Raw genomic sequence first — 12,342 nt, forward strand, 5'->3', positions numbered from 1 at the left:
CTAGAATGGTTTAATTAATTTAATATTTACTTTAAAAGCTACTTATGTCCCAACTGTGCTGGTCAATTATGCCGATCATAGTTTCGTCCATTCAAAAAATCAGCTTGATTTTTTCTTTTAGCTTCATATTTTGTCAAGTGACGCACCACTCGCACATTTAAATATAAAATACCTCAATTTTGACATAACCGTATCACTTATTGTTTTAATACAAGGATTAGAGTGCAAAAGAATTATATGAGAATTGACATCCAATTATATTTACACTTAAAAATTACTGCATATTATTTGCAACATTTTAAAAAACATATCGAATAAAAAATTTAAATTTTTTTGGAGAGATTAGATCAATATAAAAAATAAAATAAAAAAATAAATATGAACTGTCTCATTAAAAATATTAGCTGAAAAATTCAAATAGATAAAACTAAGACAGAGGAAAAAAAGAGTGCAATACAATAATGCAGATATCATGATAATCAAACTCATAACATATGAGAAATATTAATGAAAATTGAAAATGAAAGACTATACCGATTACAATAAAAATCATTTCAAATACAATGAGTTGGCAAATCACAACGAGTATAAAAATCAATATTAACAAGTTTGTCGACACACATATTATGTTGTCTTCCATATAACTATAAAAAACGTGTAATTGCATTTGTCTTGGACGAAATATACAATTCAACCATATAATCTTCAATTTTCAAAAGATGATATTAGTATTAGTGAAAGATTAATTAATAAACAAAGAATCACACTCGATCTAAAAATAAAGCCAACTTTTAAAGTGAACGATCTCAATAACATACATTGTAGCATAAAATTTAGCATGAAACGATATGACATAAATAACCATATTTCTTAATACACTTCATTGTATAAAAAATGTTACTAATTAATTTCATAACGGGTACTTACTAATTTAAATATAAAGTACCACAATTTTGACATAACCATATTACTTAATACACTCCGAAAAAAAAAAATTATTAATTTATGTGAGAAATGAACAGTTAATTGATCTAGTGATCAATTGTAAGATTCAAACTCGATACTCTTGAGTTTACAATTATCAAACAAGGTACCAGCACTAAATCTTGATGTTAAAATGTCATCTTTTAACTAAAACTTCATACATTATAAAATATTTAACATTTAATTATTTTATGATATCAGAGGTTATTATGAATTAATTTTAAGGATTTGATTTATTGAGACGTAAGTTGAAATTCACAATATATTTTTTTTCTATACAGAGTAACTTTTGGAAATTTATTATAGAATATAAGCTCTCTGCTGAAGAATTAGTCTCCTTTTCCACTAAGAGGTTAGAAGAGACTAATGATTATATGGAGTGTGACCTTAAAAAAGGTATTTGTCCAAAATTAATTCCTCTTGGATTAATTAAAAGACATAATTCACTAGATAAGTACACGTCCTCCTTGGTTACAAAGACTTAATGAATGAAACCCTATAAATGTAAAAGTAAAATGTTTTTTTACTTCATTTTCTAAAACATGTTTAATTTGAACTTTCTAATAGGAAGATGAAATGCTTTTGGAGAGAACAATTGTAAAATACTAACTAGGAATGATATATTTATGAAAATAATGAAAAGAAATTCTTATAATATTTTTATTGTTTTCGAAATTGCGGACAATTATTCACTTTAAGAGTCACATATCTGATTGTTAACAAATGAAAATTAACAATTTTAAAAAATAAAAATAAAATAAAAAATATTTTTTAGAAAGTAAACGAACCCTAGTTTAATTTTCTTTGTTTATAGCTCTCTATATTAAACAACAGTGTGGTTTTAGTCTATGATCAATTTAAGGACAAAAGACATAAAATTTGGATTATAAATCAAAATATATTTAAGCTTCTATAAAATAACAAAATGTCATTTGTTCTTTGGCTGTAGCATATACAAAAAAATTCCACCTGCAACTGAAACATTGAGTGATTCATATTCTCCTGTCATTGGAATGCTCACAAGCTCGCATGCTTGCAGAGATTTTTCTGAAAGGCCACTTCCTTCACTGCCTAAAACCAAACATAGTGGTGCATCTGATATGGATTCACAGAAGCTTGGAGAAAGTAAACTAACAAGTTTGATCAACCCTTCATTCTCGGGATGCCCGGCAAGCAACTTCATTTGGGATTCTTCTTTGAGAGACTCCAGATGATTCCATGTTCCGGAAACTATAGGGAGCTGAAAGGAGGCACCTCGGCTAGCTCGGAGAGCTTTCTCGTTGAATGGATCACAGCATCCAGGAAGCAGAAAAACTCCATCCTGTTAATAATAGCCATTAATTACTTCATGCTTTTTAATAACAATTGAAATAGAAATTACAAGGGTATATAGTTTTTAGAAAATTTTGAAAAGGTTTCATATAACATTATTGTATCTGAAAAAAAACATTATTGCATCTCAGTTCAGATCATATCTCAAAGTTCATAAATGAGCTACAGAGTGACTTTTATTACAGCCTTTGACATGTTCTTCTGAATTCTGTCAGTATTATTTCTCTTTTAGCTCTCTGCAAACAGCACTCTTCTAGAATGTTATCTGTAGCTTGCAACTCCCCTTATAAGTTTAGTTAGTTTATCTCTAACTGTAATACAGTTAGAGATTCTTTGTATATATAACACAATTGCAGAATTGCCCTATTCAGAAGTATCTTGAATAAACTCAGACATTATTCAACTAAATTCGCTAAGACCTTCTCTCTTAATTCTTACTCTATTTCTCTCATCTTCCTACACTTTATCTTGGTTTCTCAGTTCCTAACATACTGCACCATCTTCATTCTGTTCTTCATGGGCATCAGTACCATCTAGACTCTAGTGGCTCACATAGTAATCAGTATCTTCTTCCTTCAATACCAATAGACAAGAACTAGGTGTTTTTTATAGCAGAAAATAGAAATAAACCAAATCATTTATACACAAGAATACGACAGGTACTGGTTCAGAAAATAGCAATTACAAAACGAAAAAGAACAGCTTTCTTTGTGCTCCTCTTCCTTGATTCGAGTAAACAGAAATAAGTGTGTGAATCACCTAGAGCAGCTGCATGGTGCAGCATCTGTGGTAAGTGGAAACCACTTGATCTGAAGAGATAAATTTTCTCTCACTAGATCTAACAAGCATACAGTTGTCAGACCAAACGGAACAGTGCAATACATAGTGTATTATACTATTAAATAGGAAGTTCTCATGGAGGAAGAAAATGGGGTCGTAAATTTGTTCCGTTTGACTGTTAATGCAAATAGAGATCATAATCATACATGCATACGCCTATTTAAAAGGATGACGAGTAAGATTAACCTTCTACAGAGTTTTTTAAAAAGGGAAACCACAAAGAAAACATCAACAACCAGTTAAAGCTGGTCAATATTCTACTAATAAGAACGATCGGTGAGAACATATAGATTTGGCATTTTGGCTACTCTTAGATGAGAAGATGTGTTCCAATACAGTGAAGTCGGTCAAACATAACCATAGGGAAAAAAAATATTGCATTCATAACAAAATGATCAGAGTATAGAAAGCACATAGAAATGGAGGATAATAGCTTACCCATCTGAAGGCCACAGCTGATCTGAGCAATGTACCGAGGTTACCAGGATCCTGCAGTGAACAATTCTTAATAAATCAGCAATGACACATGAATCTTCTGAAACATAACATTATTTTGGTTTTGGCCTTTTGCAATATTGACATAGAAATTCATATGACCAAATAATTAGTTCTCCAACAAAATCCATGAATATTCTGCTTCATAAACATATATTTCCTAAATGATTTATGTAGTCTGAGAATATAGATTTTAAAACAAAAGTGAAAATCCTGTTGTGTTTGATTAAAAATTTCACAAGCTGGCTTGCATAACACGGTCCTTAAAATTTCTTTTAATAAGAAAATAACAATTAAACATAATCATATAGGGTTTACAATAATAATTACTTTAGAAAGTAAATAGGGCTATACACTCTAATGAACCTCACAAGATGATAGGACACTAGATATTGGGCCTTGGCCCATAGATAGGTTGATTAGAGAATAAGAGTTAGTTAGTATATTAACTGATCAATTCAGATTTTCTGCATTGTAAGAGTTTCAAAGCTCATCAATTCCAGTCAATAAAATTCTGGTTTCTATCACAAGATGACTTCATTGAAAAAGAATCAGTATTGACCAAACAAATGCCAAATAAGGAATGGAGTGCCTCCTTTCAATTGAGAAATTAACATCGACAATATCAGATGGCAAAATTTCCAAAAACAAAAGGGTTAAATCTAGAAGAGGCAATTAAGAGTCACCTGAATCCCATCAAGGACTAAAATCCGATGTGCAGAAGAAAACCACTTCCGGCAGTGCTTTTGATTGTCATCTAAGTTTAAAAAACTGGCAGGAAATTTCATAAGAGCGATTGCATCAACTGAATCAGTCGACTGCAGACCTGAAAGCTTTCTCATCACTATGGAGCTCACACGCACAATAGAATCAGTGGATCCATCCAACCCATTAGGAATTTCAGCTTTATCAGGAAGAATTAAACAATCCATGGTAACATTTTTATCTTGTGATGACTCTTCAAACCTGTAGATTTCTCTGTATATAACAAACTTATGTCAATCATCGATGTAGTCTTATTAATAGTTTTAGCTGCACATGTCATTTGTACTTACAGTCAGGAAATAAAGAGTGATATAAAAAATAGTTAAGTCTCTGCTAATTGCTAACTAAGTAAAAGAGAGATGAATTAGGTCATTATGCCATTGAAAATTGTAATTTTGTGCACATTGATGTGAAAAAGGGATCCTGATATGTAGATAAGGACACAAGATCAGAATATGAACAGAAAACAATTCTTAGTTGAGTAAATAGTCACTTGGGTCCTTGAATTTGCCTGGAGCTGTCAATATAATTCTTGGATGTATCAAAATTAAAAAACATCCCCAAACCTATCATTCACTAGTTAATTTGGTCTACAAATGTGTTTTTTTTTGCTAATTTGGTCCTCGAATATGTCTTCCATTTGTTAGTTTGGTCCATGAAATTACAAACAGAAGACACATTCAGGGATGTTTTTGAATTTCAATACATTTAGGGACTATAATGACACCATCATAGACATGTAGAGAGTGTTTAATCATTCTTAGTTACAATTCCAAACCCTCGTCCCCAAGGCAGAGTGTTTAATCATTCTTAGTTACATTTCCAAACCCTCGTCCCCGAGGCATAGTTTAAGTGGTTGAGCTCGGACACTGAAAGGAGTTCAAACCCTGACTATTAACATTTGTCTATCCAAAAACATAAAAAAATTCCAAACAATCCATAACTTTTTTAAACAACTAGTGAACTGCAAACATTAAACAACAAGGATTAATTCTTATCACAGGAAGAAAGGAACAAAAGAAGAAGATATAGAGAGAAAAAAGTAGAGCTCATTCTTTCAAACAGCATAGCTGCAAATAAACTTGCACACTTATGCATGATCTTCAAGGCCATCATCAAACTAACAAGCAATAATGCCAAAACAACATTCTTTATTGAAATTGTGAGCGCTGGTCAAACTAGTCCCTGAATTTATGAATTTTACGTGCGTCAGTCAAAACAAGGTGACATTGATCAAAGATCCACGTAGAACTCCACATTTCCATTTATCATGCCACATTATTATAACTTCTAAGGCTAGAAGTTAACACAGGAATCATTTTGACCGATACATTAAAGTTTCGTTAATTTATAAAATTGAACGACTATTTTGACCTATGCTCAAGATTTCAAGAAGCAATTTGCCTATTAACTCTACAAAATTGATTCTCAGCAGTAAAAACATGACGATAATAATATTAATAATAAACGGAGTAAAAGAAAATTAGAAGAGATGAGGAGAGGAGAAGAATGGAGGAGACCTAATAGGTGTAGAGCCGACAAGAAGAACAGAGGCATGAGAACGACGATAAGAAGAACTGTTGCGGAGTTTGAGGCAGTGTTTCACAAATGGGTTTGAAGCACTGGTTATCAGTTTCGAATTATCGCTACGTGTCGCGTCGTGAGAGGTTCGTTGTTCAATTTGTTGTGGTGGTGATGGAGTGACCGAAATTCTTGTTGGCTGAAAACACCCTCTTCTATGTGTTTGAGGATAGAAAACAATAGCAAATTGAATGTTGCTGCTGATGCTGTAGCATTGCATTTCGTTTTTTGCCTCCAACTCTGCCACCGTTGTTTATCACTTTCTTTTTCTTTTTTCGCAAAGGCCGTTGTTGGTGATTTTTTTTTTATTTACATTATATCTAGTAAATAAAAATTAATAATAGAATAGATGTATGCCGCTGTGATTAGAAATATAAAATCTTAAAACTTTCACCCTACATTTTAAAACAAATTTTACCATAAAAAATAATGAGTACAAAATGCCTTACAACGATTCTGATTGAAACATCTTATTAGATTACTTTAAAGCGACTAATGGTTATATTTTTAATATAGATGGTTATATTTTTAATATAGTCGGTACTGTTGTATCTTAGAAATCGAAGAAACAGACGATATTGGTTCAGTCCATTATAAAGTTTGAAATGATAGCACTAGCTACTGCTAGTGAAGAAGCGAGTCGGTTAAGATGCTTATTAGCTGAGATCTCTTTATGGGAAAAACTTTTGCTAACTGTGTTGATCCACTCTGATAGTACTGCGGCTATTGCAAAGATTGAGAATCGTTATTACAACGGTAAGATACAACAAATACATCGTAAGTACAACATAGTTAGATAATTACTTTCTGAATGAAAATTTAGTAGATCATTTGAAGAAAAGATTGACTAGAGAGAAAGTCCTAAATACAACCAAAAGGATAAGATTATTGCATATAGATCTATCAGTCACTCATAATGGTAACCTAACCTAAAAGACTAAGAATTAGATTCAATAGGTAATAACAAGTCATAGTGATATGAGATCAACATGCTAGATTATATATGATAGAAGCATGATTCTTGAAGCGATGAAAGGAATAAATAAGATAATAGACGAAACATCTTAAAGAGAGCGACTTAGTCTGCAACTCAACCCAATAATATTTTCGATGACATAAATTGATTTATAAAGGTTTTTCGAATGTAAAAAATTAACAATTTTAAGACGTTTCCTACTGTCATGTCTACCGACGAAATTACTGGGACATGTTCTTCTGCTTCTGACTACAACAAATTGTTTCATTTTGAGGAATGCCACTTGAAACGATGGAAACAAAAGATGTTATTTTTACTAACCACGAAAATGGTTGCCAACGTTCAAAAGGGTGACATTTCTATTGTTCCAAAAATAGGGGAAGAAACAGAAAAGGATAAGAAAGTTGTCGAATTAACCCAATGGGAACATAATGATTACTTATGTAAGAATTATATTATGAATGGACTTGCTCATGATCTATATGATTACTACATTTTCGACAAAAATACTACTAAACAAGTTTGGGATGCTCTAAAGAAAAAATACGATACTCAGGAAACTGGAGCCAAAATGCATGTTGTTAGCCGCTATCTCAAATATCAAATGACAGATCAGTGGAAGATTAGTCTCATGAAATCTAAAAAATTGCTCACGAGATCATCTCTAAAGGCATGTCCCTCGATGAACAGTTTCAAATTGCTATTATTATTGACAAACGGCCCCATGCTTGGAAAGATTTTAAAAATTCTCTCAAGCATAAAACACAAGAATTTTCTCTTGAAAGTATGATAACTCACCTCAGAATTGAGGAAGAATCCTGTAAGCAAGACCAGAAAGATGAAGTTCTTCTTGTTGCTAATACCAAAAAGAAATTCATTGGAGCAGTTCTAAAGCCAAACGACAAATAACTTAAGAATCGCACTATAAAGAACAACATCAAGAATAGGAACCCTCCAAAAGTCCCAATTATAAAGCAACATTCACCTCCTGAAAATGCCTTTTTTCTCTACTTCAATTGTGGAAAAGAAGGTCATATGGCACACAATGTAGGAGCAAGCCAAACCCTGCTCAACAGGCTAACTTGACGGAAGAGCAATTCATTGCTATGATAACTAGAATCAACCTTGTTGGTGGATCAGATGGATGGTTGATAGACACTGGTGCCTCACACCATGTCTATTATAATCATGCTATATTTAAAATATACACCGATGCTGATGATAAGAAAGTGTTGTTGGGAGATTCTCACACCTCTAATGTTGTTGGTATTGAAGATGTGGAACTAATATTCACATATGAAAAGACCTTAATTTTGAAGGATGTCATGCACACTCCAGAAATAAGGAAGAATTTGGTTTATGGGTTTCTTCTCAATAAGACAGGGTTTACTTAGTGATGACATGTTTAAATTGAATGTTGAAATCAATAAAATGTTTCTTTTAGCTTACATGTTGTCTGATTTTAATATTTGGCATGCTAGACTATGTCATATGAACAAATGTGTGATTTCAAACTTAAGTAACTTAGGCTTAACTCCAAAGTTATCTTTAAAGGATTTTGAAAAATGTGATTTTTGCAGTCAAGCTAAAATAACTAAGAGTTCACATAAATTAGTAGTTATAAAATCTGAACCTTTAGACTTAATACACTCTGATATATGTGAACTTCATGGGAGGTTAACCAGAAATGGAAAACGTTATTTCATCACTTTTATGCAAAAATGATCATAGAGTCAAATGATGTTGACTTCTATGAAAATAAATTCCCTTTCAAATCGAGAAATAGTGGGGGCAGCGGACCAAGTCACATTCTTATGACAAGAATCACTAAAAGCAACAAACAAGGTAAAACAGAAACTCGAATAATTAAGAGAGTAAGAGTTTCTCAAGATTATGGATCCGATTATATGGCCCATACTTTAGAAGAGGATCCTGCAAATCTTAAATAAGCTTTGTCTTCATTGGATGCAGATTTATGGAAAGAAGCGATAAACAATGAAATGGATTCTTTAGAGTCTAACAGAACCTGCCATTTAGTATACTTGCCTCCTGGTTGTAAACCAATAGGTTGTAAATGGATTTTGAAAAAGAAACTAAAATTCGATGTAACTATTGATAAATACAAGGCACGTTTTGTAGCCAAAGATTTTAGACAAAGAGATAATATGGATTTCTTCGACACTTTTTCACCGATCACTAGAATAACATCCATTAGGATACTCATATCACTAGGGGCTATTCATAACCTAGTGATACACGAAATGAATGTTAAAACAACCTTTTTAAATGGTGACCTAGAAGAACAAATCTATATGGATCAACCTAAAGGTTTTGTGATTCATGGACAAGAAGACAAGGTCTATAAGTTAGACAAATCTTTGTATGTTCTTAAACAAGCTCCTAAGCAATAACATGAAAATTTTGATAATTTAATTATATCGAATGAGTTTAAAGTGAATGAAAGTGAAAAATGTATTTATTACAAATTTGAAAATGACATTTGCACTATCATATGTCTCTATGTAGACGACTTACTCATATTTGGTTCAAATATTCATGCTGTAAACACTGTCAAATCATTGTTGAGTAACAACTTTGATATGAAAGACCTCAGAGAAGCAAGTGTAATCCTAGGAATCAAGATTACTAGGTCAAAAAAGGGAATCTGTTTGGATCAGTCTCACTATGTTGAAAAGATCTTAAAGAACAATAAAAAATTTGTTTGTAAACTTGCATGCACACCATATGATCAAAGTGTGAAACTTTTCAAGAACATTGGTGAAGGTGTTAAACAAACTGAATAGCGAGCATCATTGGCAGCCTCAAGTATGCCACTGATTCTACTATATCCGACATTGTCTACGTCGTTGGACTGTTGTGAAGGTTTACCAATAGACCTAGTATGGAGCATTGTCACGCTATTGAAAGAGTCATAAGATACCTAAAAACGAACATGAGTCTCGAATTACATTATCAAATATTTCCTGTCGTCCTTGAAGGAGTCAGTGATACTGACTGGAACACCTTATCAGATGACTCCAAAGCAACTAATGGCTATATTTTTAGTATAGTTGGTATTGTTGTATCTTGAAAATCAAAGAAATAGACGATACTGGCTTAATCCACTATGGAGTCTGAAACGATAGCACTAGATACTGCTAGTGAAGAAGCGAGTTGGTTAAGATGTTTGCTAGCTGGGATCCCTTTATGGGGAAAACCTTTGTCAGCGGTGTTGATCCACTGTGATAGTATCGCAGTTATTGCAAAGATTGAGAATCGTTATTACAACGGTAAGAGACGTCAAATACGTCATTAGCACAACACAATTAGAGAATTACTTTCTAAAAGAGCTATTATAGTGGATCATGTACGCACCGATGAAAATTTAGCAGATCCTTAGGCGAAAAGATTAGCTAGATCCAAAAGGATGAGACTATTGCCTATAGATCTATGAGTCACTCATGATGGTAACCTAACCTAAAGGACTGGAGATCCCAAGAATTAGGTTCAATGGGTAATAACAAGTCATAGTGATATGAGATGAACATGCTATATTATATATAAGAGAAACATGATTCATGAAATGATGAAAAAATGAGATAATAAAAACTCTTAATGAGATCTATGCTCTATATGGAGTGGAGTATCTAGCTACATCAGTACTCTTGATAGACTCGTCTATGTGGTTGTGGAAGTGGAATCGCTTCCTATGAAATTTCGAGACAGAATTCCTAGAACGTTCGCTATACTGGGATACATGTGCATGACCATAAATGCACGGGCTTTTGAGAATACACCATATGAAAAGGTTGTGTGTGAGTTTGATGTCAGAGATAGAGTTCAAGACTACAAGTCACTCTTGTTGAATCTGAATCTTACTTGCTATGCAAATGTTCAAATCAGGAGACACCTTTGTTTATGCACAATCTTATAGAAGCGTTTAACGCTATTTCAGAAACCTTCTTTTCAAATTCAAGTGGGGAATTGGTGAAAATGATGACGATATTAATAGAAGATTGTTGGAAATAATGATGCTATTAAAAAGAGTTAGTGTTGTGTGAATTGAAAAAAAAAAAAAAATCTCACATATGAGGGATATCACATACTAGTAGTGTTTATAAGGTGGAGGTAATGAACTTGGGATGTGCCCCAAGGGGTACCCCAATTTTGTGAAGGAGGAAGAGCACATGGAAAATTGACTACCATGCAAGCGCGCGCCGCCGCCGTTTGGCCGGCTCGACCGAGCTTTGGCTAAGTGGTGTATTATTTTTTAGTATATGAAAAATTAATAAATTATTTATTTATTTAATATTAAATGAATGTTTGCGTTTTAATTTCTCATTGATACATTAATTATGTAATTTTCCTCCACCGAGTCAACATTCAACATCTGATCTAGTCAGTTTCTTACCCCCATTTCCACGCATCAGTTCTCTGATCAAACCCTAGCTATTTTCTCGTTTCTTTGTGGACTCGCTCATCAGATTGGAGCGCACGTTTCTCTGCTGAAGATTGGAGCACACGTTTTAGTGTATCTAACCTAATGGATCACACTTTTTTCTCTGATCCAACTGCAGATTTCATCTATTAATAAAGGGTTCTTCTCAATTGGAAAAGCACACCAAAAGTTCTCTGCATCTAAGCCTTTTCTCAATTTGTCTTCTTTTCTTTGTCACTTCTTCTATTTCTTTCAAGTGATCTTAGTACCATATTACGAGTGTCATATTAAGGGTGTAATTCTATTTTCATATTGATGGTGTAATTTGAAAACGATTTTCTAAGGTGCAGTAGAACTCCGATACAGTGTATCTGAGTTGTTTTATCCTGGATACTTCGAGGTTTATAGTCTGTCTTGCACATTTTAGGCAGTGTCACACAACATCTCAAAGAGATCAACCTAGTCCGCGGCTAAATTCAATAATATTTTTGATAGTATAAATTAATTTTTAAAAGTTTTTGAAACTAAAAAATTAACAAAAACTTTTTTGCTTTGTCAGACATATCACCTCGAGCATAGCCATACAAAATATCTTGCAAGTAAAAAGTTGAAATTATAACTACTCATTTGCCTCCACTAATTATATTAACACGTAAATACAACAAAAAAATAACTTAAGGTGATTAGAGAAGTAGTAGGAGTTGCATATGGAATAATGTTCAACCCCTCAATCAATTCTTAATTACTTCTATTTTTGGTGTACATTAACTACAATTTATCAAAGATAAAACACAAAGCCAACTTGATATTTTTTAAAAAGCAAATATTTATCGTTTCAAATCCAAATTGATAAAAAAAAAGTGGAGAGAGAGAATAACTAATGTTACCTTGGTCAAACTTGATTTTGAAATGTATCATGTTACAACAAAAT

At 32.7% G+C, this 12,342-nt stretch overlaps 1 protein-coding gene across 1 annotated transcript; it reads right to left on the reverse strand.

The window, feature by feature from the left end:
* Positions 1 to 1,862: 1,862 nt before the first annotated feature.
* LOC101501432 (uncharacterized) lies at positions 1,863 to 6,300 on the reverse strand. The gene is made up of 4 exons (XM_004509651.4): positions 5,937 to 6,300; positions 4,338 to 4,629; positions 3,595 to 3,645; positions 1,863 to 2,305 (listed from the first exon to the last, which is right to left on the reverse strand). Exons 1-4 carry the CDS (start codon positions 6,215 to 6,217, stop codon positions 1,913 to 1,915), a joined length of 1,017 nt encoding a protein of 338 aa, XP_004509708.1. The 5' UTR covers positions 6,218 to 6,300; the 3' UTR covers positions 1,863 to 1,912.
* Between the last annotated feature and the right edge of the window lie 6,042 nt (positions 6,301 to 12,342).

The sequence above is a fragment of the Cicer arietinum genome, chromosome 7 (assembly GCF_000331145.2).
Source record: "Cicer arietinum cultivar CDC Frontier isolate Library 1 chromosome 7, Cicar.CDCFrontier_v2.0, whole genome shotgun sequence".
NCBI classification, from domain to species: Eukaryota; Viridiplantae; Streptophyta; class Magnoliopsida; order Fabales; family Fabaceae; genus Cicer; species Cicer arietinum.

Bases quoted from the DNA above. Each gene is read 5' to 3' on its own strand.
- LOC101501432 (XM_004509651.4), bottom strand. From the start codon at position 6,217: ATGCAATGCTACAGCATCAGCAGCAACATTCAATTTGCTATTGTTTTC. The intron at 4,630-5,936 runs GTCTCCTCCATT...TGTTATATACAG, and splicing joins GTCGGCTCTACACCTATTAG to AGAAATCTACAGGTTTGAAG. The intron at 3,646-4,337 runs GTGACTCTTAAT...TGTTCACTGCAG, and splicing joins TAGTCCTTGATGGGATTCAG to GATCCTGGTAACCTCGGTAC.